This window comes from Cibotium barometz, chromosome 22, assembly GCF_041138505.1.
Source record: "Cibotium barometz isolate CiBa-2024 chromosome 22, ASM4113850v1, whole genome shotgun sequence".
NCBI lineage: Eukaryota > Viridiplantae > Streptophyta > Polypodiopsida > Cyatheales > Cibotiaceae > Cibotium > Cibotium barometz.
This window is the reverse complement of record NC_141067.1, coordinates 50,490,721-50,514,759: the sequence shown is the minus strand read 5'-3', so window position 1 is coordinate 50,514,759 and position 24,039 is coordinate 50,490,721. Positions and strand designations below refer to the sequence as shown.

Below are 24,039 nucleotides of genomic sequence, written 5' to 3'. Positions count from 1 at the left end.
TTCCTAAACATGTTGTAAAATCAAATTAAGCCTAAGAACCAAGAACCTTAGAGCATCTAGAAGCTATACTCTTAAAATGATTGTAATCAAAGACCAAGGATGTTTTTTTATAATTATTAACAATATATTGGTTTTTAAAAAAACTAGCTTTAGGTCCAAGATCCCCTCATAGTTGCCATTTTTCACCACCCATAGTAGGCACCTTTTATTCACTTGTCGGCGATGTCATTGAGGAAAACATTATCAGGTTTGAACTAAGGACCTCCTAGTCTTAGGCATATACCTTCACAACTTGGGCTATCACCTAATTGGCCACATAGTAGTCTTTTAGAAAAAAATTTACCTAAATGATGCTTGTGAAAAATATGGCTTGGAAAATAGGTCTATAAGGAAAGTCTATAAATCGGGATGACATGGATCTTCTTACAGATTCTCCCTAAAAGAAAATGAGATGGATACGACTTAATATAAGTTTTTTATATTTTATATTTTTGACACTCATACCACATGAGAAAAGAATATGTAACACAATTCATCTTTATGGCTATATGTACAAATAAGAAGTCTCTCACTAAAAATAGACATCTAAAAAGAATATGCAACACAATTCATCTTAATGGCTATATGTACAAATAAGAAGTCTCTCACTAAAAAGAGACATCTTACTAAGATGTCTATTTCTAGGAATGTAACATAGTTGGACCTAAGGTTGTTTTGGAAAATTTTTATATAATATTTTTAGATACTATTTATTTCACTCATGATAAATTTATAGTCCCTAAAAACATCATCTTTTAACCCATTTCATTCCCTCAATGGCATATGTTACACATGATGGTCAAGTGTTATTTACCATGCAATATTCAAGTTAGAAGAATATTGAAAGAAAGGAGCTTCTAGATTACCCTTGGATTAATCTAATTAGACTTGGATTAGCCTAGATTAGGATGATTAGCCTAGGTTTAGAGAAAGAAGAGAGAAATTGTCTTGTATTATGTTGGTTATCAAAAGGTACCTCAAATATGGCATATTTGACATATATGCACGACCACCCTTTTCACACTATCATTTTGTCCATGGGAATGGTCCATTGTCCTTGGGCCCATTATTCATATAAGACAATTTCACTTAACCATCCCCACCCAAAAGGTTTCATCCTCGAAACCATTGATATGTACAACCACAATCCACATGCATGGAGTATATGTTAATGGACTCATGTCAAATATGAAGCTCATGCTCACATAATATATGGGAAGCCCAAATTGCATGTATATGGATATAAAATAGTTAATAAACCCTCAAAAAACAGGCCATAACATCTACTCCATAATGGCGTGAAAACCTTGAGTAGCTTCCAAACATTATGCATCGATCCAATTTCCAAGGGTGTAGGGATGCTCACGGTGAATTTACGTGAATTTCCAAGGGTGTAGGGATGTTCACGGTGAATTTACGTGAATTTCCAGTAAGTTATCTAACTATTCTTGACCCTCCTTGGAGTTCCGAAATGCATCCAATAACCCTTAAAATACTTTCAATGTACAGGAGGATTTCCAAAAAGCTTCTTTCTTAGGTAGCCCTCACCATTTGACCAAGTACTCCACTAATGTACAGTTGCGAAAAACTCTTTCTCTTGTACCCAAAATTGCTTCCGACACATACTCAATCATCCCCTGCTTATTCACTAGAGATGATTCATCTTCCAAGGTAATATTTGAGTATGACACATGAAACACATCATGAATCTGTGAGGTTAATGGAAGTGCCAATTGATAAGCAATTTCACCAACACGCCTCACCACCTTGTATGGCCCATAGTAACGATGAGCTAACTTGGTATTTGTGTTGTCCTTGAGAGAACCATATCTTGTTTTGGGAATCCTCAAGAATACCTAATCACCCTTGATGAAATCCGATGGCCTCCGATGAGCATTTAGCATAATAATTCACTCTTTCTTGAGCTTGCTTCATATTAGCTTTTCATTGTTGCAAGAGTGCATCCAACTTTTCCATCTCCTCTTTTGCATTATGATTCACCCCCTCTTGCTTTCTAACCATCATTGACATATTCAGTTTATACCCATAGAGTGCCTCAAAAGGTGACATGCCAAAGCTCTCATGATGCATACTAGTATGATATCCTCAAAATGAACTCATAATCTTCACATCCTAATCACACTAACAATTTGTTAGGACACTCCATGCAACTTGAAAACATGATCCAAAAACTATTTTACAACCATGGATGCTGAAAATTTTACCTCAAAAGAAATAAAATGAGCCACTTTTGTCAAAAGCGATCTACGAGGAGGATGCAAAGCTAAAGTACATGACTGTAGAGAGAGTAGGTACTTTCCTGTTAGCATTGAGATTGGAGATTCAAGTTGCAAAAGAGACGATGACATCCTTGCCTCCAAAGATTCTATTGAGAAATCCAACCTTGTAGTGAAAATATCAACACAACCAGGCACTTTGGAGATGATTGGAGGGGGTTCAGATGAACTGGATTCTATCTTAGCATGACAAGGCTCATTTAAAGGTTTATGTAGAGTATTAATCAAATCTTACTCATGATTAGCATCTTAGTTAGCACTTAATTAGGCCACATTGTGCACTCTCTTCTCAAAAAAACCCTAAGAAGAAAACACACAGCCATTTTTTGCCTAATTGTAGCCCGAACAAACTTTCAAACATGAAGAGAAGACATTATGGAATAAGCTTGAGAGGTTATGAAAGGTTTATGAAGTTTGAACCTCATGATTTTCTAGATATTTTTTTCTCAATCGTTGGCGGCAACCTGTGCGAGTTCGCCATGAGGAAGAAGGAGTGTCTAGATGTCACTTTCCACCATTATACTATCCAATCAATGTTAAATCCCTTCCACAAGTCATGAAAAGCTCTAATGGTAGATATTTGGCTCCAATAGATGAGAAGATGCACGTAGTTGTCGAGCGCCCTCACGGGTAGAAATCCTCAACGAAGGTTACCAAAGCTAGTCTCATTGTGAAGCTTATTACTCGCAAGTCAAAGCTCTAAGATATGGCAAGCTGTTAACTAGAGATTTAAGCCTTGTATCACTCAAAAATCAAGCAAGAAATAAGAGGAAAGGAAAAAAACATCTTTGGATTAGCATTAATCTTGATTAGTAAACTTTTTTCCAATTTTGGTCCTGGGATTTGAAATTAGGAGCGATTTGAAATTAGGCACCATGTCCCTCTTCTTAATCAAGAAAATAAAAAAATCCAAGAATTTCTCAAATTTTCTTGAAACCAAGAAGCAAGTGGATCAAAAACTAAGCTCTTATACCAATGAAAGAAAAGAGCTTCTCGATTAGCCTTGGATTAACCTAATTATCCTAGATTAGGATGATTAGCCTAGGTTTAGAGAGAGAAGAGAGCAATAGACTTATATTATGTTGGTTATCAACAAAAGGTATCCCAAATATAGCCTATTTGACATATCTACATGACCACCCCTTTCACACTATCACGCAATAGACTTATATGATGTTGGTTATCAACAAAAGGTATCCCAAATATAGCCTATTTGACATATCTACATGACCACCGCTTTCACACTATCACAAGTGTTGTCCATGGACATGGTCCATTGACCTTGGGTCCATTATTCATTATATGAGACCATTTCACTTTACTACAAATAGAGGCCTTAAAATTTTAATCTTGTTATATTTTGTAGACTCTTATTATACCTGTTATTTTGTTGTAAATCTGGTGGCTCATATTATGTCTATTATAATAGTATACAATTAATACTAACTTGTTTCTATTATAGATTTATTCATGAAAATTCTATTTGCTAAATTTATAATTTTATTTAAACAAAAAAATGTTTAAAATGTTTAAATATTAAATAAAACATATCAAAGATTCAAAATGATATTCGTTATCTCATTATTATTTATAAATCTTACCCTTTCACAAAGTTCTTGAGCTTCATCTTGTAATAGTTGCACCTAAATCATTGAACATAGAAAAATTTAACGTTAAGAAAATAATGATATTTTTACCATATTGAATAATATTTTCACATACCATTCAAAGATAAAACTTGTAATAAAATGTAATCAACACTTACCATTCTTTCTCTTATCTTGTTAAGTGCAATGACCATTCTATTTTCAATATCTTCAATCTCACGAAGATTCAAGGGCATGAGACTCTCACCCAACATGTAGCTGTAAAAGTTTTTAGAGGAGGTGTAACATGATTTTAAGAAAAGTATCACATGAAAAATTATATGCAATGTATATCCGTTTTAGCACTATTTAGTAAACTTTCAGATATACTAAGAGTACCTTTGTAGATTCTTTAAGTGGTCTATTTTCTCCCTTGTTGTAAGAGCTTTGCACCTCCAATACTATTTTAACAACCATTACAAATAAATGAAGATAAAAAAGTTATTTAAACAAGAAAGAAAAAAAATATATTTTGTGACTTTAGATATGTAAACATAGTTCTTAATGATCTACTACATGTTAAAAACAAGAGGGTTTCTTAATGGTGGACAAACAAATTAAGAAATAAGGATAGATTAACACTCACATAGAGTAACTCACACAAAGTGTTGATTAGCAATAAGAATAATGAGACTAGCCATAATGAATGCGACTAAGCACTATGAGTAACTCATAAAGACAAGAGAAACTTAATTGAGAAAGGAAGCAATTTTTTTTTACAAAATCTAACCAAAGTTTACATGGTTTAGATCTAAGAGGAGTCCACACTCTCTCTCTTGTGTAGGAGAGAAACACCAAAGCAAAGAAATATTGAAAGCTTCATTTGATTAGTAAAATGATTATATCCTTGGTTAGATCCCATAGTTGCTATTTATACTTCCTACCTTTATATACTACCACATATTGATGCACCCCATACTTGGGCAACTCCCCCCAAGCCCATGGCCTTGACCCCACTATTATAGATGGTCCATAAGAACTTTCTTATAAACCATCCCCACCTACGGGTTTCATCTGTGAAACCTTGCATCGATCAGATAATCCACATGGGTAGGATCTCCAATCATAAGTGCTTGGGTACCAATCATCCAAAGGTGAATGAATGAATGTCATATTAAATCCAATTGTGAGAGCATCATTATACTTTTCAAGCATGGTTGTAAATGATCTCCAATAGCTATAAACTTCATCATTTTTCCTAAAAACAACCCAAAACTTACTCTCCAAGAAAGTACATCAAATTTGCTACCTTAGCAATGCAAGTATCTTCATTCTCAAGTGGTATGAATCTCTCTAACAATGATTTATAGAAATTTCTAGCAAGTTGAATCAATGTTGTTCCCCTACATTTACCTCACCAAATGCATCCAAAATTTTCTCACATGACCTTCTAAAACTATGGCGGGATTCCATGACGCTTCTTCACTACGTAAACCCTTCTATTTGATGAGGTATTCCACAGTGTGTAGCACCCTTTCTCTAGTACCCTTATAAGTGGGCTATTTCTTGTACAATATATTAAATGCATAAAGTTCATTCACAATTGAGACAACCATGTTGATAGTGTCATCCTTAGTCTTACATGACTTGAAGTGTTCTTTATGCCACTTCTCACCACATTTATAGCAAAGACCTTTGTTCCTCAACTCATTGTTGTGGCCACTGTCAAAAGTTCCTCAACTCATTGTTGTGGCCACTGTCAAAAGTTCCTCCATGTTTCTATGTTGGTAAGATCAATGCTAATAAAAACATTATAAAGCCCTTTGGCAACCAATACAATGGGTAGTTAGTTCTCTTAATCTTATTCCTAATGGTGGAAATCATCCTAAATACATAGTTCAAACCATTTTATTTTGCAATTAATGAATCTATAACACAAAATGCAAATCATCCTAAATACATAGTTCAAACCATTTTATTTTGCAATTAATGAATCTATAACACAAAATGCAAATATCCCAACCTACAAGTATTGGCAATGCCCATTTAATGAATTGATAGTGAAGAGACATGCAAATTGTATGTGAAAATGACACAATGTATTGTAGAAATGTTACTAGCAAGGATGCAAAAGTAGATAACAATGATGACAATGATACCAAAGAAGTTAATGATGAGATCAAACATGCAATGTCAATGATGACAAAGAAGTGATGATGAGACAACCTTTTTATACTTATGGAATATGCACACCATGTCGGAACAAAAAATTTATGTCGTTACACTACTTGAAACCTAAAATTCAATAAAGACAATTCAAATGAACACTCCCCTAGGATGTTTGTTGAAACATTATAGCATGCAAATAGGTCATGAAATCTGACAAAAATAGCTTGAAAGTTTTAAAAATCATGTTACTTTATTAACCAATAAATTTATTAACTTATATGATATACCTTCTCCACCTCAAATGATAGCTCAATCTAAGACAATTAGAAGAGCATCTTGAGAAGGTGATAATGAGAGAAAATGAGAAAGGTGAGAGCCAAAAGCACCTACTCAGAGGATAGCTCAATTTAAGACAATCAAAAGAGAATCTTGAGAAGGTGATAATCAGATAAAACGAGAAAGGTAAGATCCAAGAGCACTTACTCTAATATCAACTATTATGCAATGCCCAATCATCATGTGAATGATTCGCTAATTCCCTATTTTTAGCACTTGGTGCTAATGAATTAGCTATAGTCATGGTTGACTCTTTCTTCTTCTCCATCTCAAACCTTTTTTTCTATATATATTAATATAACAAGTTGGATTTTGACAATAGTTGAATTTTCCTTTCTTCTTAGGATTATCACCCGGGCCCTTCTTGCCATCCTTGCCAGAAGACTAGGTTGATTCCTACTTTAGCTTATAACCACCTTGAGAGAAGGCTTTACCTTTACCTTTAAAACAGGCACTCCTATACTAATTTTCTTTTATCGATATTTATCTTCTTACAACAATACTGCAACCAACTCATCAAACATAGGAGAATTTTGGTTACCCTTTATCATAAGAAGATTTGTGGATGAAAAATCTTGGTGTGAATTTGATAAACCCTACACCAATCAAGTGTCTTCACGTAAGATTCTCTCTCAGTTCTTTAATACTTGTGAGAAGCTCATATATCAAGTCTCCTTTATTAATATTATTGCACTCTAACTGCATGCTTGCGTAAGAAGGCTAGCTGGAGGCGTGGCTCATTACGCACCTAGTAAAGGAAAGCAAGCACATCCCCCAACGTACTTGGTAGCTTTACATCAGTAAATATAAGGAGTAATGGTTAATTTCATGGAAATTTCAAGCAATGTATGTGCATATGTTAGTCGTAACCTCTTTGGAGATGCCTATTATTTTATTTTGGGATGTTGTATTCTTACATGCTCCCTTTTATATCATCTACAAAGATTAATGTGTTTAATCAAGCTGTGTGAGTTATTACGCTGTTTGCCAAAATTAATGTGCTTAATCAATCTATGTGCACTAGTCTGATATGGTCATGATTAATGTGTTTAATCAGATGTGTGCACTGACCATTACTATTTTGGATGTAGGCGAAGAATGAGTGGTGGATTATGTGTTAATCGTGGGTGAAACATGTGTTGGACCACTATGAGATATTTTGGAAGACATGTGAACACCTTTTATGATTTCATATTTAGGCATCTATATCTTGGTAAGGCTAAGATCGTATACCTTTGTACATACCAAATAGTACTTTATACTTTTGGTAGGCCCAATACTTTATATTAATACTTACTATCTTTTAGTAGAGCTTGCATACTCATAAACTTAAACGCACTTACTTGTGCTTTATTTTTGGAATTATCTTTTTAAAAATTAAGCACTTTTTCTAATACATATAAATAAAGAAAAGCTCTTGCTTGTGCTCCGTTTTTGAAATTAGCTTTTTGGAAAGTAAGCGCTTTTTCTAATACATATAAATAAAGAAAAGTACTTGCTTGTGCTCTGTTTTTAGAATTATCTTTTTGGAAAGTAAGCACTTTTTCTAATATATATAAATATGGGAGACTTGTTTTACAAGGATCACACTCTAATGAGGAGGGATTCAATCCACTCTTGTGTTGACGGTGACTTCTACTCCATTCTCCATGTTTTTCTTTGTTTGTTCAATTTGGTTTATTAAGGTTTATGCAAATATATGTTCTAATGTAATTTTTGTGTTGAGGAATTAGAGTCTCCTTCTCTAAGTGTCTTAGAGGTCATGATAGTGGTATCAAAGATTTGGCGGCCACTTAAGGAGAAAGACTTTTGAAGAAAAAGTTAAAAAAATCGAGGTTTATGCAATTTTATTTGGTGCAAGGAAGGCCAAACATTTAATTTTTACAATATCTAAAGCTTTTAAAAATCAAGGAGGAATATTACGAAAGAGGAAAGGCCTTCAAAAAGCTACAACAAGGGTACAAGTACTTGGACAAAGAGAGGACATCATCAAAGATCCAAAGGATAAAGAGAACTAACTATGAGGTCAACAAAAAAATCCTATGAAAATTTTATGGAAAAAATATTATGATTTCAAAAGAATAAACATGAGAAATTCTAAAAGAATATTTTTTCATGGTTATTATCTCAATATAGTGTACACAGTTTTTTTCATGCTTTGGATTAGAACATAGTTTACACAAATTATTGTTTCTTTCTTTTAAAACACTTCAATTATTGTCTTTGGTGTGGTATAAGCTATAAAAACATCTGGACATCATTAAGGATAAAGCGAAGAAGGCTGTAAAACCTCTAGGCAAAAGCTTGGATGGTTTATGGGAATCTTATGAGCCGTTAGATTAAGATCAAGATCAAGAACTAGGGTTCAATACCAACGTTTTCACAACAACTTCTACAAAACCCAAAAACCACCTCTTTTTTTGTAAAACCACTTTCTTCAATTCTTAATTCCTTAATAATCAAGCCATATGGATGTGATTTACTAGTAGGACAAGGGCTCCAACCTCCTAGTCTTGGATTCTAGAGTCAATTTCCATAATCGAGGGCCATAATAACTTTTTATTGATTTTTCAAAAAAAAAAAAAGAAGAAGAGATGAATCACAAAATTCACCCTCCTATGCTACGTGGGGTTCTACATTAAAAAATTTAAAAAAATGCTTTAAAAATAAAAATAAAAAATACACCGACTGCGCATCATTCGCCTGCTAAAATTCTCGTCGCTGCCAATTAATTATTTTCCCCTCATCCACCTGGTGATCACCTAGCCTCCTACTAGCAGCATTACATCACCTCATGTGAATGGCATGCCATCTCCATTGTCTATGTAAGCGCTACGTGCTACTGCCATACACTTTCTTATAAAGCTTTTGGTAAATCATAATTAATCTTTAAATCTAAACACGCTTTACTATTCTTTTGTTAGAAAAGCATTTGATCTCCAAACCTTGTATACCAAATCTTGATATTAAAAGCTTTCTATTGCAAGCTTGGTGTCCTCTATTCAAAGCTTACCAATCCAGTTTTCCAAGTTTTAACCTCCCCTTCACACTTTGTGACAAAAACAAGAAGAGATAAAATCTAAGTTTAAAGGCTTCCAACGATCCAAGGGTTGAAAACAAATAAACTTTTGAATTATTTTAAGCAAAAATGTCCAAAAAAAACATGTTTTAAATTAGTGATATATGTGCCCAAATGAAATTGGAGTGTAATATGATACAAAATAGAAGATTATCAATGGCCTAATCAGATATTTAAACCCTTAAAGATTAATATTAACACTACATTAACTGTACACTCTATTTGTAGGTAATGGTTTGCTATAAAACAAAGAGTACATTGAAGATTTGAATAGGTTAGAGAGCAAATCAAGCTATAAGAGTTGATGTGATCATGGATCAATGATAGCTAAATATTCTTATATCTTGTACACATGCCCTTATCATCTCTCTTGATTCTAGGTATACCTCCCCCTGATCTTCTTGTTGATTAAATACACATCATGTGCATGCCCACTTGAAGTAGGTGTCTTCATCCTAGGAATCTACCATGCATGTTGAATACCTTTCTAGGTTTACATTGCTTCCTAACATTTACTAGTTTGATTTCCACATAAACTTAGCAACACTTCTATCTCTAAGGTGTATCCTCTCCTTCATCACTTATTTTCTAACACTCCCCCCCCTTAACTGTTGAATTCCTATCAGCATACATGTCTTAGGTCTACACTCTTACTCATTTTATAAAGTGGTCCACCTCACTTTGAATCTTGGCTACAATTTTGACTTTGACTTGAGTCTTCACACTATTAGGTGGAAAAAGGGTTACAAGTATGGGTGAGATTCATGCTCCTCATTACTCCCTTTTAAAAGAGCATATATGAGTCCTAACTACCTTCCTAGGAAGTATTAATATCCTTTTCCTTCTCTTTAGTCTTATCATGTCTACTTCAACTCAAAGTCCATGCTAGGAGTCTTATCATGCCTAGTGGGAACACCTTTCTAGGTTTATAATTTACTAGTGCATTTTCTCATAACCTTAGCAACACTTCTATCTCTAAGGTGCATACACCCCGTCATTTCAAATTACCCTTGATCACCTACTTTCTAACAAAATAGTCATATCTCCTCTATAGTGTCTATTGACTATCTTGAAGAAAACAAAAACGAGTGTGCAAAGACTTATAGCTCTAGGGTTTTAATCTTTAATATACACACATAACTCAAGAACTTCTTAAAACTTATTGGTTGAAAAATTTATATAGCATTTTGTACATAATATTAAACTCGTTGTAGTGTAGCTAGTACTTTTCTAGTTGTTTTTACTACAAAATATCAACCAAGCATAAGCAAGGTTCCATTTCAAAGTTGGGAAAATTTTGTGAAATGTATATGGACATTTTCACCAAACCAAAAGGCATAATAACATACTTCAAATTCAAACTTGGAATTATTGAGATCAAAGAAATGAGTTAATGTTAAATTCATGTAAGATGTTTATAGTATTTAGACATGGAAATATTAATGTTATTCATATAAGATGTTTATAGTACTAAGACATGGAAATATTACGTAATATGATAACTAAAATCCATATAGCAAGATGAGTTTTAAATTGTTCACACTTTTAGAATCATTTTAGATAGAATATGCACAAAGTTAAATATTTCTTAAAAATTATAAGCCTTCAATATCCAAATGAGAACACATGCACTCATATAAATAAATTTAAGCATCAATGATTAAAATTTATATAAATACAAAGATAGAAATAAAAACTAAAAATTTTACAAAACTAATACAACAGTTTATTTCTAATGGATGAATACAAATTTAAAGATATAGAGGAAACATTAGAAAATAAAAGAGACTAATTATTATGTATTTTTATTGGATGAAATATAAGTGTTATCGTCTTAGTTTTACCTACCTCGACATCCTGAAGAAGACACTCTTTGGAGTGTTTTTTGTCTGCATGCTCTCGATATCTGTCCACACCATTCGGCATGCTAGAGATATTATAAAGAAATAAATCATTATGTTATGATCTAGTCGTGATTAAAAAAGAATAATTTAGCTAATCTAATAACTTTAGATTTCTTAGAACAAAGGAAAATCCTAATTTAAATATTTAATAGTTTTGAAAAGAGCATAAAATCTTTTCTAATGGTACTTCATTTTGAGTGCTAAGACTTGTACTATATTTTAAAAACAAAGTGTTCAAGTATATGAATAATGTAGAAATTTGTAACCTTAATAGTCTTACTGTGTAGGGGTAAAAGCATGCATAAACACCTATGATTCAAGATAGAAAATTTTACATCAATGGAAAGTCCATGTTGTTCTTTCAACTTCACAGAAAACCAAGGTTGATCTAGATTCCATGTGAATCTACTGACAAAGCTTCATAATATCAACCTAATCATCTCATAATACAAACAAAAACAAGTATGAAATTTCACCCATGTCATCAATGTGCAAGTGTATGTATAGTGTATACAAAAAGATATGGCACTTTTGTAAACAAATCTTATTTGATAACCATTAAAAAGTATTAACATGGTACCTCATTGGAAATTTATATTTCTTTGGATAAAAAGAGTTGATATGAGCCAATTTAACACAACTTAGACAAATACTTTAAAAGACATTCGATTAAGTGCATGCATAAACAAAGAAGTCTCCCTTTGAGGTTGTGAGTTGATATAAGCCAATTTAACACAACTTAGACAAATACTTTAAAAGACATTCGATTAAGTGCATGCATAGACAAAGAAGTCTCCCTTTGAGGTTGCATATGGTTGTCTGATTCCCACAAGGAATTATGGTGTAGACCAGGTTGTTCAAGGTTTGGACTAGCTATTGTGACAAGTTCTAGAAGAAATATAGAAGGCACAGACAAAGAAAATTGAAGATGGTAACAAACATCATCACGATAGCACTTTCAAAAAAGAGATTGTGTTTTTTTGAAGACCATGAATCAAAGGCTCAAACATCGTAGGGAAGTTGCTTCCAAATTAGCTCCAAAGAGGAACGACCCATTGACTAGGGTTTTATTAAGAAGCTCAGTGATGTAGTTTTTAAGCTAGAACTACCAAGCCATTGGAGGATGCATCTATTCTTTCATTCAAGAAACTTTATATAGTATCATGTAGCACTCTATTGAACGAGGATAAACTTGAGTTGGTGGATGACAAATGCTTACATGAGGTCATACTACTAAAGAATGTCGTTTTACACTAGTACAAGTGGGGTTCTAGTCAAACATAGCTCTAGCATCTCCTCAAGTTTTAAAAGGCTACCTAATCCAATAGTCAGTTAGGTTTTATGAGGATCAGTTAGGTTTTATGAGGATCAGTTCAGAAGATCTTTCCCATTGTTGAGAGCTTATCAAAAGGCCAAGTAGCTGAGGACATCTGTAATGCATGTACGAGAGAATGTGACACCTATGAGTATGCATGACACACTCATACATTGGATAGCAACTCACATGCAAAGTTTGACACTCCACATAACATGTGGCACTACCTTGTGGTAGTGGGGAAGTGGAAATCAAGTACATGTGGCCAAGAGAACTACTTTTGGCTAATTAGGAGCATTGGTGCATATAAATACGTGGGCCCGTAGCTAAACCATCATATTCATCTTCTTTTCTCAATTTTGGACTTCACATAGCATTTATATGTTACAGTAGATGATGAGTGTATAATAGGTCGTAAAGCTCAGATTACATCTTATACTTGAGTTTAGTTTGTACTACTTCTTCCTTTTGCATTATATAGAGTAGTATTTTAGGACTCTGATGTGTGCTATATTTCTACAAATATAGATAAAGAATTTAAGGAGGGACTAAGGATAGGGTATAATATTAGAGTAATGAGAAAAAAATGAATTATTGTAATGATAATAAAAATGCAACTTGCCCTCAAAGGGATGTCCACATCCCTTTGAAGTTTGCACGTTGTAGTCTACCACTTGCTCCATGTAAACACTCAAGTGTGTCATCTTTGGGACATGTAGGTAGTCTTTTTCTACTTTCTTTTCCTTGCCTTGTAAGATGTAGTTTATGGTAATATAAATAATGAACATTCACCCATCGGAGAATGCTGTGAGTTTTCTAAGTGTAGACAAAGGCTACAAATTCAATTCATAACTATTGAATTTCTATACATGTTTTGTGTGCCATGAAATTTCCCTACTTCTGTTTTGTGAATAAATGCAGAGATAATGACATTATATTTCTGATTTATTCACTTAGGCTCACCTCAATAAACATCCATACGTACTTTTCAATGCTCAATAATGAGGTTCTGATCTTCATGGTTATTAATCTTTTTTTTAACTACAAATATGACTATTGATCTTTACAATGAATTACAAAACTATGTCACATAGTATTTTGGTCAAATATAGAAACTACATTAGGTAAGAATTCTCATTGAGATGACTTCAATTTCAAATTTCATCTAAAACATACAAGGAAAAATAAGTAAAAATAGGATAATAATCTTGAGTGTAAAGAAAATGTAAATATTGTTTTGACCATGCAATAATGGTCTCAAGAACATCTTCTTGCAAGATAAGATAAGATTTTCCATGTTGATTTCTATAGCTCACACACCTTTGTCTAATGTCCTACATATTATTATAGAAGTGTTTACTTACTGTTAATGTTTCAAGGTCAAATTAACTATGGACAAAATATTTCCTATGATAATGATAATGCATTCTTCTTTTCAAACTTATGTTAATAATATCATGATTTTTAGTAGCCCCTTAACTCTATGTCCAAGATTCTAATTCTTAATGAATGCATGACATCATGAGTATTACACATTACATTTTGATTGACTTAATTTTATGAGTTTAAAATCACAACTTATAATATTACCATTCTATTGAAGAGATACAATTTTTGCATGCACATCACATCATTTTGTACCCTAGTTCTTATAGCTCATGTGCCTTTTTCCAATGTATTACATATTTGTAGTGAAGTGTTTTTGTCAAGGTTAGTGTTCCAAGACCAAAGAAATGATGATATGCTATATATTCTTATACAACTGTTTTTCTTATAGTTAGTGTTGCAAGAACAAAGTTTAAATGACTGCATGACATCATGAGAATAGCTCATCGCATTTTTATCTACTTAAGCTCATCACATTTTTATCTACTTAAGCTTTGCAGCTTACAATCACAATTCAAATTATAACAAGCTATTAAAACAAAACACTTACTTTTTAAGTAACAAAATGGTATACATAGCTCTCCACTCTTTATACTTCTCTTTGGGCACCTTAAAATAGTCTCATAAGAGAAAATCAAATTCTTTATCTTTCGTAGTTTTTTTTTTGTCATGCTTATTTTGTATCATTGTAGCCAATTCTTTCACTTGTAATTACAAACCCTATTCCGTTGTGTTATCAAAATCCCAAAATTTTGTGTAATTGAAGCTTTTGCAATGATCACCTTCCTCCCATCTTGCATTTGTGTTTACTCATTATCAAGATGACAAATGGAGTGACAATTTGAAACGTTTGATTTCATTTGAGAATTTTAATACGAATATTACAATGGAATCTCCTAGTTTACTCTTGATGATAGTGGTTCAAAAAGTACAATGGTTTGGGGACAAGCATTTCAAACAAGATATGGTTTTCTCAACCCTTCAACTACAAATAGCTATGCCATTAAGCTTGAACCTATACTCAGAGTATATACAGTTAAGAAACTCGAGTGAGTGTTTAATATCTTTTAATGCCCATTTGGCATTTACAACAAGCTTCCTAGAGTCTGAGAATGGTGAAACCTTTATCTCAAGCTCCAACTCTGGACAATTTTCTTTAGAGTCTTGGGAACCCATTTTCCTAGACATTTCCTCCACCTCGAATAGTCAAGACCTAAAACTAAAGATTGACGAGAAACATGGTAGAAAAGAGCCAACGAATTGGGACTAGCTTTTCAACTTATAGTCAACTAGGTGAAAGATTTCCCTCGATTTTCAACATTCTCCAAATACAATGTCCATGTCACACTTAGTCAGTCTTCTTTTCTGCCACATATTCTTTGTCTTTTGCAAGTCCAAGGGACTAAAACAAGCCACAAAGATGTGAAGAGGTACAAACCATGTAAGCCTTACCCTTCGTGATATCCTTCCTGGTGTCATTGTGTTATGAATAATAATATTAACTATTTATCTAGGGTGACCCAAGTGTGATCATTAAAGAATTAATTGGTTGTGAATGAATCCGGCCAACTCTAACACATGTAAGGAATGTGGGAGTTTTATTGTTGTGAGTGAATCTAATCAACTTTAAGATGTGTGATGCACGTAAAGATTGTGTGAGTTTAATCATGAGTGAATCTGATCAACTCTAAGACATATGTGACGCATGTAAAAGACATTGTGAGTGAATCCAATGTGGGAATGATTAATATGTTTAATCTTCTATGTGTGCTAACAGTTATAACCAAGAATGGTTGTCTTCTCAAATGGGAAGACTATCATGGGAGTGAGATTTTCTAGAATATTTTATCATAGCAGTAGTGAACCCAATTAATTATGTAAGATGCATGTTTTATGTGTGAAGCATGGTAGTAAATGATTTCCTTTTGATAGAATTATTTTTGTGAGTGATTCCAAAGTAATTGTAATCTAACATTGTGGACTATGTTGAGTATATATCATGAGTTTGGAACAACCGAGATGGACATTGGACGAGATTATCTAGCCGAGTACATGTGTGCTAAATATTTGATTTTGTATGGTTTGGTCCATTGTACATATGTTGGGCAAGGTTTATTTTTTATGAGATACTTTAAAAGCATTGGACTATGGTTCAATTTTGTAAAAAGCCCAATTTTAAAAAAGCTATACTATTTATGGCTCTAAGGGCTAAATTTATAATATGATTTAAATACCATGCGTGGGAATGGAGCCACGTATGTCGGGGGAGAGATTGCACCCAATCTTGTGTTTTTTCATTTTTATACTCATGAATTATACTATGGTGTTTATGGTTTATTTCTTCTACTATTCAATTTGTCGAATACTCTAATCTATATGTACCATGGTCTTGTAATAGTGGTATCATAGCACGAAAAATTCAAGTGTTGAATTTGGGTCATAGACACTTGAAGAAAAATCAAGAAATTGAATTTTCCTCAAAGGTTATTGACTTGGAGAAAATTTGAAGACTTTTCAACAAATTCAAAATACTTGCATGGGAAGAGAGAATCTGTAAAAATCCTATAGCAAGGATACAAATACTTTGGGAAAAAGAGAGAGTCTAATGAAACATCTAAGAGATAAAGGAAGAGAAGGTGTCGAAGACTCTTGAGCAAAAGAAGACATGGTTATGTGAATTTTTTACACCCTTGGATGTGATTAAAGATCAAGGGCTAGAAATAAAGCCACCTTTTGAAGAGAAACTATCTATGGTTTCCCAAAACCACATTTCTCAATTCTAATCCTCTCCATAATACATCCTTATTGATCAAATAAACTCATTGAGGAGATCAAGAACGCATTCTCAAAATTGGTAAGCTTACACTGAGTTGAATTTGTATAATCCTACAAATCAAAGATATTCCAATTATCCTCATGGGAAGAAAGTTCTTTGCGTCAGTTTCAAGAGAGGGAGACTAAGATTAAAAAAATTTGGATCTTTCTTTTCAAAGCTTAATTATATATTTTTTCCCTCTCTACCCTCCTCGATGACTTCAACATCTACGCACTGCTCTCTTTTTTTCTCTCTAAATCGCGCTACGCACTTGGCAGATTTTCTATTGTGCATCATCTTGAGGGCCATCTTCCATTCATTGGAGAACCTTTTTACAAATATTTAATAAGGTTACTAAACTTTTAATGAAAAGCTTAGTTTTAAAGCTTTAAAAGTTAAAACTTTTACCTTTTTTAAAAAAGGTTTAAACTCAAAAGACTGACAAAAGCTTTAAAATAAAGCTTTCACATATCATCAAAGAGGGTTTCAAAGTGCAATTTGTGGACATCAAATATTAGTAATTTTTTAGATTTTAGGAGAAAAGAAATTCAGCATGATCAACTGGGTTTTCCTCTAGGACATTTTTTCGACTCTTTTGAAGACTCTTTCAACGAGTTTTTATCGTCAACATCAAGGCATTACTTGATTTTTATTTTTATTCTTGATTGGTGGATGCCATCGACTTTGACTTGAGATGGAACATTGAAAATAATAGCTAAGTTTATTTATTTTATCGTAATTCATACTATCTCAATATTTTTCCTTCTTTTCATTAATCATGGCTACAATTCCACAACCACCTACTCTCCAAGATCAATGAAACGCACTTCAAGCTCAATTGTTGAGTGAGAAGAGACAAAGAGAAGATCTTGGCAAAAAATTTATCTCGCAAGAAGCGAAGACGTGAATCTTTGGAATCTGATTCTTTTGATTACGGGGAGGACCCTATCCAAAGGACCGTATAAGCTACTCTCAAAGCTCAAGAGTCGTGAAAGGGACGTAAGATCAACAAAAAGGCTTTTAATTTTCAAGATTATGATGAAAAAAAGGAAGCACACATCATACTCACATGGTTGAGCCAACTTGATGATTATTTTTCTAGAGAGAAATTCTATGAGAAGAGTAAGGTGAAATGTTTCACTAATCATTTGGTAGGTAGTGCAGCTCTTTGGTGGAATGTTATTAGATAGAAAAAACACAAACCAGAGTCATGGAAAGAATTTTAGAAATTGATCAAGAAGGATTTCTTACCTCCGTCATATAAGAGTAAAGCCAAACAGCAATGGGATATTTTAAGATAGATCGAAAAGGAGAACATAGCAGCCTATGTTGACATGGTTTTTGCAAACTTTATTGTAACTTCAAGCTATAGAGAAGGTGCATGAGAGAGAGCAAAGAAGGAAGTTCATAGCAGGTCTGAAGCCAGTTATTAGAGCAAAAGTGAACATGTTTCATCCTCATTTCCTTAGTGTGAGAAGAAAAATGTCTTTCCAAGGGACACTATAGTGACAGATCCTCATATTCCTCAATTTCTCAATATAAAGATTTTGAGAAGTTTCAGCACAAAGATGAAGCAGGAAAGCACAATGGTTCACAAGTGAAGGGGAAGAAAAATGAATCTACAAAGAAGACAAACAATGGTGGTGGACATTGAAAACCTCATGTAATCACATGCTAAAGGTGCAACAAAGAAGGGCATTATGCATAGGAGTGTCTTGAGAAGACAAAGCATCAAACTACGATCACGAATGTGGTTAAAGAAGAAGATGACGACAACCAGCCTAAACAAGACGGTACTCCCAATCATGATTTCTATCCCTAGAGAGATAAGCCTAAAACTCATAATTATGTATTGTTGAAGTTTTTTAAAATCTGACCAACTGTGACGTGTGACGCATGTAAGAAATGTGGGAGTTTGATTGTGAGTGAATCCAATCAATTTTAAAACATGTGTGATGCATGTAAAGGTTGTGTAAGTTTAATCATGAGTGAATCCGATCAACTCTAAGACACGTGTGATGTGTGTAAAACACATTTGTGAGTGAATCCCATGTGGGAACGATTAATGTGTTTCATCTCGTGTGTGCGGATAGTTATAACCGAGGACAGTGGTCTTCTCAAATACGAGGACTATCATGAGTGAGATTTTTTAGAATATTTTATAATGGGAGTGAATCTAATTAATTATGTGTGATGCATGGTTTATGTGTGAAGCATGTTAATAAATGTTTTTCATTTGTTAGAATTATATTTGTGAGTGATTTCAAAGTAATTGTGATCTAACATTGTGGACTTTGTTGAGTATAGATCATGAGTTCGAAACAACCGAGGTGGACATTGGACAAGATTATCTAGTCCAGCACGTGTGCTAAATACTTAATTTTGTATGGTTTGGTCCATTGTACATATGTTGAGAGGTTTATTTTTTATGAGATACTTTAAAAGCGTTCGATTATGGTTCAATTTTATAAAAGCCTAATTTTGAAAAAGCTATGCCTATTATGGCTCCAAGGACTAAATTTATGATAATATGATTTAAATACCGTCTGTGGGAGTAGAGACACGCACGTCGGAGGGGAGATTGCACCCAATCTCATGTTCTTTGATGTGTATGCTCTTGAATTATGTTATGGTGTTTATGGTTTATTTCTTCTATTATTCAATTTATGGAATATTCTAATCTCCATGTACCATGGTCCTACAACACATTGCCTTCTGGATGTCTTGTGAAATCTTTACTTTTAAGCTTGCCAGTGTTGCTATATCCGAGACCTCCCAATTAAGCAAATTGAGGCATGGCATGAATAGATCTTCAAGCTCACTATATGAAACTGCCTTTGTGAGACAAAATGAGAAAAATTTTACCTCAAATGTAATGATTTTTGGGTTGAAGAATGGTCCAAACACATTCCAAAGGATGATTTAAGAAATATTATATGATTATTTAACCACTTTCATGACAGTCTTCGTGGATGACTTCAGTGTGCTTGAAAAGAAAATAGACCACATAACACACCTCTCATGATGTGCCTGGGAGAAGTTCAACAAAACTAGACTAAGCCTAAATCCTTCCAAGTGCACCTTTGATGTATAATGAGTGGATCCCTCTTAGGACGCATAGTATTTGCAAAAGGACTAGCGGTAGATCTGACCAAGGTCGCGATTAATGTGAAGCTACAGCTGCCCAAGAATGCCAAAGAACTTGCCGGATTCCTTGGACTAATAAAGTGACATAGAATATCCATGAGGTTCCTAGAAAATGTGAAAATACTCCTGCATAACCTGATGGTGAAAGATGCAAAATATGTCTAGTCAGGATCTTATACGGAGGCATTCCGAAATCTCAAGAAGAAACTGTCATCATCAACATCCATCCTCCAACAACCGAACTTTGATCTGATATTCCACATATTTGTTGATGCCTTTGATTTTCCATTTGTAGTGCTTTGATGCATAAGGTTGGTTCATACCAATTAACTATCCAAGCAAGAGATTATCTAAGCCAGAAGTAACTACTCTATCGCAAAAAAGGAGTCATTGGGGATTATCTACTTGATCGAGAAGTTCAAGCACTATCTATTGGGAAAGGAGAGATTGATGGGAGTGTTGGATCTCTATGCCTAACTCATGATAGTGCACATGAGGGACTATGTTTCATGGAGTGATGATGGGGCTTTGGAGGAATGCACTATGATTAGAAAATTCCTCGAACTCATGTATTTTTATGTAGAGCTATGCTCATAGGAGCTATGCTATTGCATTATGTTTTCATGTTCCATGTATGGATCAAGGAGGGTGTTGGATATGCTCCATCACATGCACACATTAACATCCTCTTGGTGTAGTTCAAATCTCAAAGGTTATTGAGGCATTAGTCTTGGCCCTTTTACTCTTGTTAAAGCTCATAGATGTACCACAAAAGACACACCTTACATTGGAGATATTCTTGGCTACACGCCTACATTCGAGATATTCTTGGCTCCCAATCAAGCAAGCAGTGGAGATAATCATGGAGATAATTATGAAAAAGGTTAGTACCTAATCATCATTAAAGCAGCCAAGCTAATGCGTGTATCTCTGCCTATTTAAAAAGACATCAAATCAATGCAATGTGTGGTCTCTATTTTCAATCATCTGTAGTATTATTATGTTTTTATTTAATGCTAATTGTTATTATCATCCTCCTTAATCAAGACTTACATGTTGCATGGTTGTATTGAGAAGTGAGAGAGAGTGATTCCCTTGTGTGGTGGTGTGAGCAACTCTACGGTGAAAGCGAGGAGGTGGAGCTTGGAGGATTCGAGCTTCTCAAGTGAGCTTGAAGACCTCAAGGGACACAAGTTCGAAACATTGGTAAGTGCCCTATGACAGTTGTGTTCTATTGTTCTTCCCTAAGGTAAATGCATTGAGTTTCCTCTTGGAGGTGTGGTAACCCATAACATAGACATATTTTGTGTACCGTGAAGTCTCACTTTTTTTGTTATGAAAAAATGGTGAGATAATGGCAGTATTTTCTCGATTTATTTACTTAGTCTTACCTTAGTAAACATCTATTCGTACTTTTTAATTCTCTTTGAAAGATCTATGGTAGGTGAAAAAATGAGGTTCTGATCTTCATGGTTACTTTTCTTCTTTATTTAATTTACAAAGATAATTATTGATCCATACAATGAAATGCAAAACTATGTTACATAGTATTTTGGTCGAATATAGAAACTATATATGATAAGAATTCTCATTGAGATCACTTTAATTTTAAATTTCATCTAGAACATGCAAAGAAATTCAAGTAAAAGAACACACAATAGGATAATAATCTTGATAGGATAAAGAAAATGCAAACATTATAGTAATGTTCTCAAGAACATTTTCTTGCAAGATATACTACATGTCACAAAATTTTCCATGTTGGTTTCTACAGCTCACACAACTGTCTACTGTCCTACAGGTTCTTATAGAAGTGTTTACTTATTGTCAATGTTTCAAGGTCAAATTAATTGTGGACAAAATATTTCCTATGATAATGATAATACATGATTCCTTCTTTTAAGATTTATGTCAATATTATCTACGATTTTAAGCAACCCCTTAACTCTTTATGTTCAAGATTTTGATTCTTAATGAATGCATGACATCATGAGTATTACAAATTACATTTTGATCAACTTAATCATATGAGTTTAAAATCACAACTCATAATATCACCATTTTGAAGAGATACAATTTTTCATACACATCACATCATTTTGTACTCTAGTTCTTATAGCTCATGTGCCTTTGCAGTATGCTACATATTTGTATTGAAGTGTTTTCGTCAAGGTTAGTATTGCAAGATCAAAGAAATGATAATACATTTTGATCAACTTAATCATATGAGTTTAAAATCACAACTCATAATATCACCATTCTGAAGAGAGAATTTTTTCATACGCATCACATCATTTTGTACTCTAGTTCTTATAGCTCATGTGCCTTTGCAATATGCTACATATTTGTATTGAAGTGTTTTCGTCAAGGTTAATGTTGCAAGACCAAAGAAATGATAATATACTAGACCTATTCTTTCTTTCTTTTTCAAGTGGCCTTTGGCGCAAGATCATCCCATAGTTACCAAATTTCACTGCCCATAGGCAGCTGCCCGTAGGTCCTTATTTATCCACCCGTAGGTCCACCGAGGAAGCAAAAGGGAGGTTTTGAGCCTAGGACCTCTTGGTCCTAGGCAAACACCTTCACCAGTTGAGCTATCACCTCATTGGCAATATACTACATATTCTTATGCAAGTGTTTTGCTTATAATGACCAAAGTTTTAATGAACGCATGACTTGATGAGAATAGCTCATCACATTGAAGCTTACAATCACATTTCAAATTATATCAAGCTATCAAAACAAAGCAATTCCCTTTTAATTGAAAAAACTGAATATGTAGCTTTCCACTCCTTAGACTTCTGAAAATCAAGACGCAAATTAAGGCCCAATATTTATATTTTGAGTGAGATTACTCATCAATAAAATCTTGATAAACTCCACGAGTTCACGAACCTTGAGCAAGGACACGTGATGTGCAAATTTATGGCTATGCAAACATTTTCATAGTCACTGGAAAATATTATTTTTAACAAGAGATAGCAGCTTTCCTTGGGGCTTATTAAGGGAGAAAGGAGAAAGCCGTTTATTTTTACTCTCCAAAGCTAATTTCATCTAATCTTGAGATTCCAAATATTGGTTTCTAAAGCTTTAATTCACGATACAATGGAGAATTTACCTGGAGCTGGCGAACTCGAAGAGCTTTCCAGTGGCGGCGACGTCCACCTCCGCATCGAAGAGGGCGGAGAGCTCGTAATCCTCCTTTCGTAGTCTGTTGCGGCGCTTGGAGAAAGTGAGCCGGCGGTTGATGGGCTTCTCGATTCGACTGATGGGGTTGGTGGCGCGGCCCTGGGTGGCGGACAGCGGCCCCGATGATGGTCGGTTTTCCGCAGGCGCAGGATCATCAACCAACAGATAAAGGGGAGGAGCCATATCGGCGGCTGCAGCTGCTTGGGAAATAGTGGTGCGGGACGACGTCATTTTGGCTTGGCCGATCTTGCAAGTGAGCGCGGCAGGCTGCAGGGAGTGTTAAAAAAAGAGCAGGTCGTGTGTTTTATTTCTATGAGAATCGCAAGATTTCCTGTTTTGAGGAGGGGGAGGACGGGTTACGGTAAAAAACTAGAAGGGAAAGCACTCCTAGCTCCGTCACGAAGGTGAGATCATTAATGGCGAGGCTGGCACGGGTGGCCCAGCACCACCCTCTTAATCCCTTACGGTTTCCAAATTCCGACGTGCTTGACGTACCTGACGGTGCTGAGTACACTGCACGGGCCAGCTCTAGATTGTGCTACAGCGCACTCATACACGAACCAACTTTTATTAAAGCCTACTTTTTATTCTCTCTCGCTCTCTTTCTCTCTCTTTTCATCCACTCCCTAGTTACATCTCTCTCTCCAGGTCTGCCCCATCTCACTCTCTCTCAAGCACATTTTACACATAGATGCAGATGTACGCACATGCATGCATATACACACACTCTCTCTTTCACTCACTCACTCTCTCTCTCTCTCTCTCTCTCACACACAC

The 24,039-nt window shown here is 34.4% G+C and overlaps 1 protein-coding gene across 1 annotated transcript; it reads right to left on the bottom strand.

Annotated features, from left to right (window-relative positions):
* Nucleotides 1-1,583: 1,583 nt before the first annotated feature.
* Nucleotides 1,584-23,652, bottom strand: LOC147626691 (MADS-box transcription factor 23-like). Its single transcript, XM_086816858.1, has 6 exons — nt 23,192-23,652; nt 11,355-11,412; nt 4,322-4,383; nt 4,102-4,201; nt 3,938-3,979; nt 1,584-1,748 (listed from the first exon to the last, which is right to left on the bottom strand). Exons 1-6 carry the CDS (start codon nt 23,491-23,493, stop codon nt 1,584-1,586), a joined length of 729 nt encoding a protein of 242 aa, XP_086672984.1. The 5' UTR covers nt 23,494-23,652.
* Between the last annotated feature and the right edge of the window lie 387 nt (nt 23,653-24,039).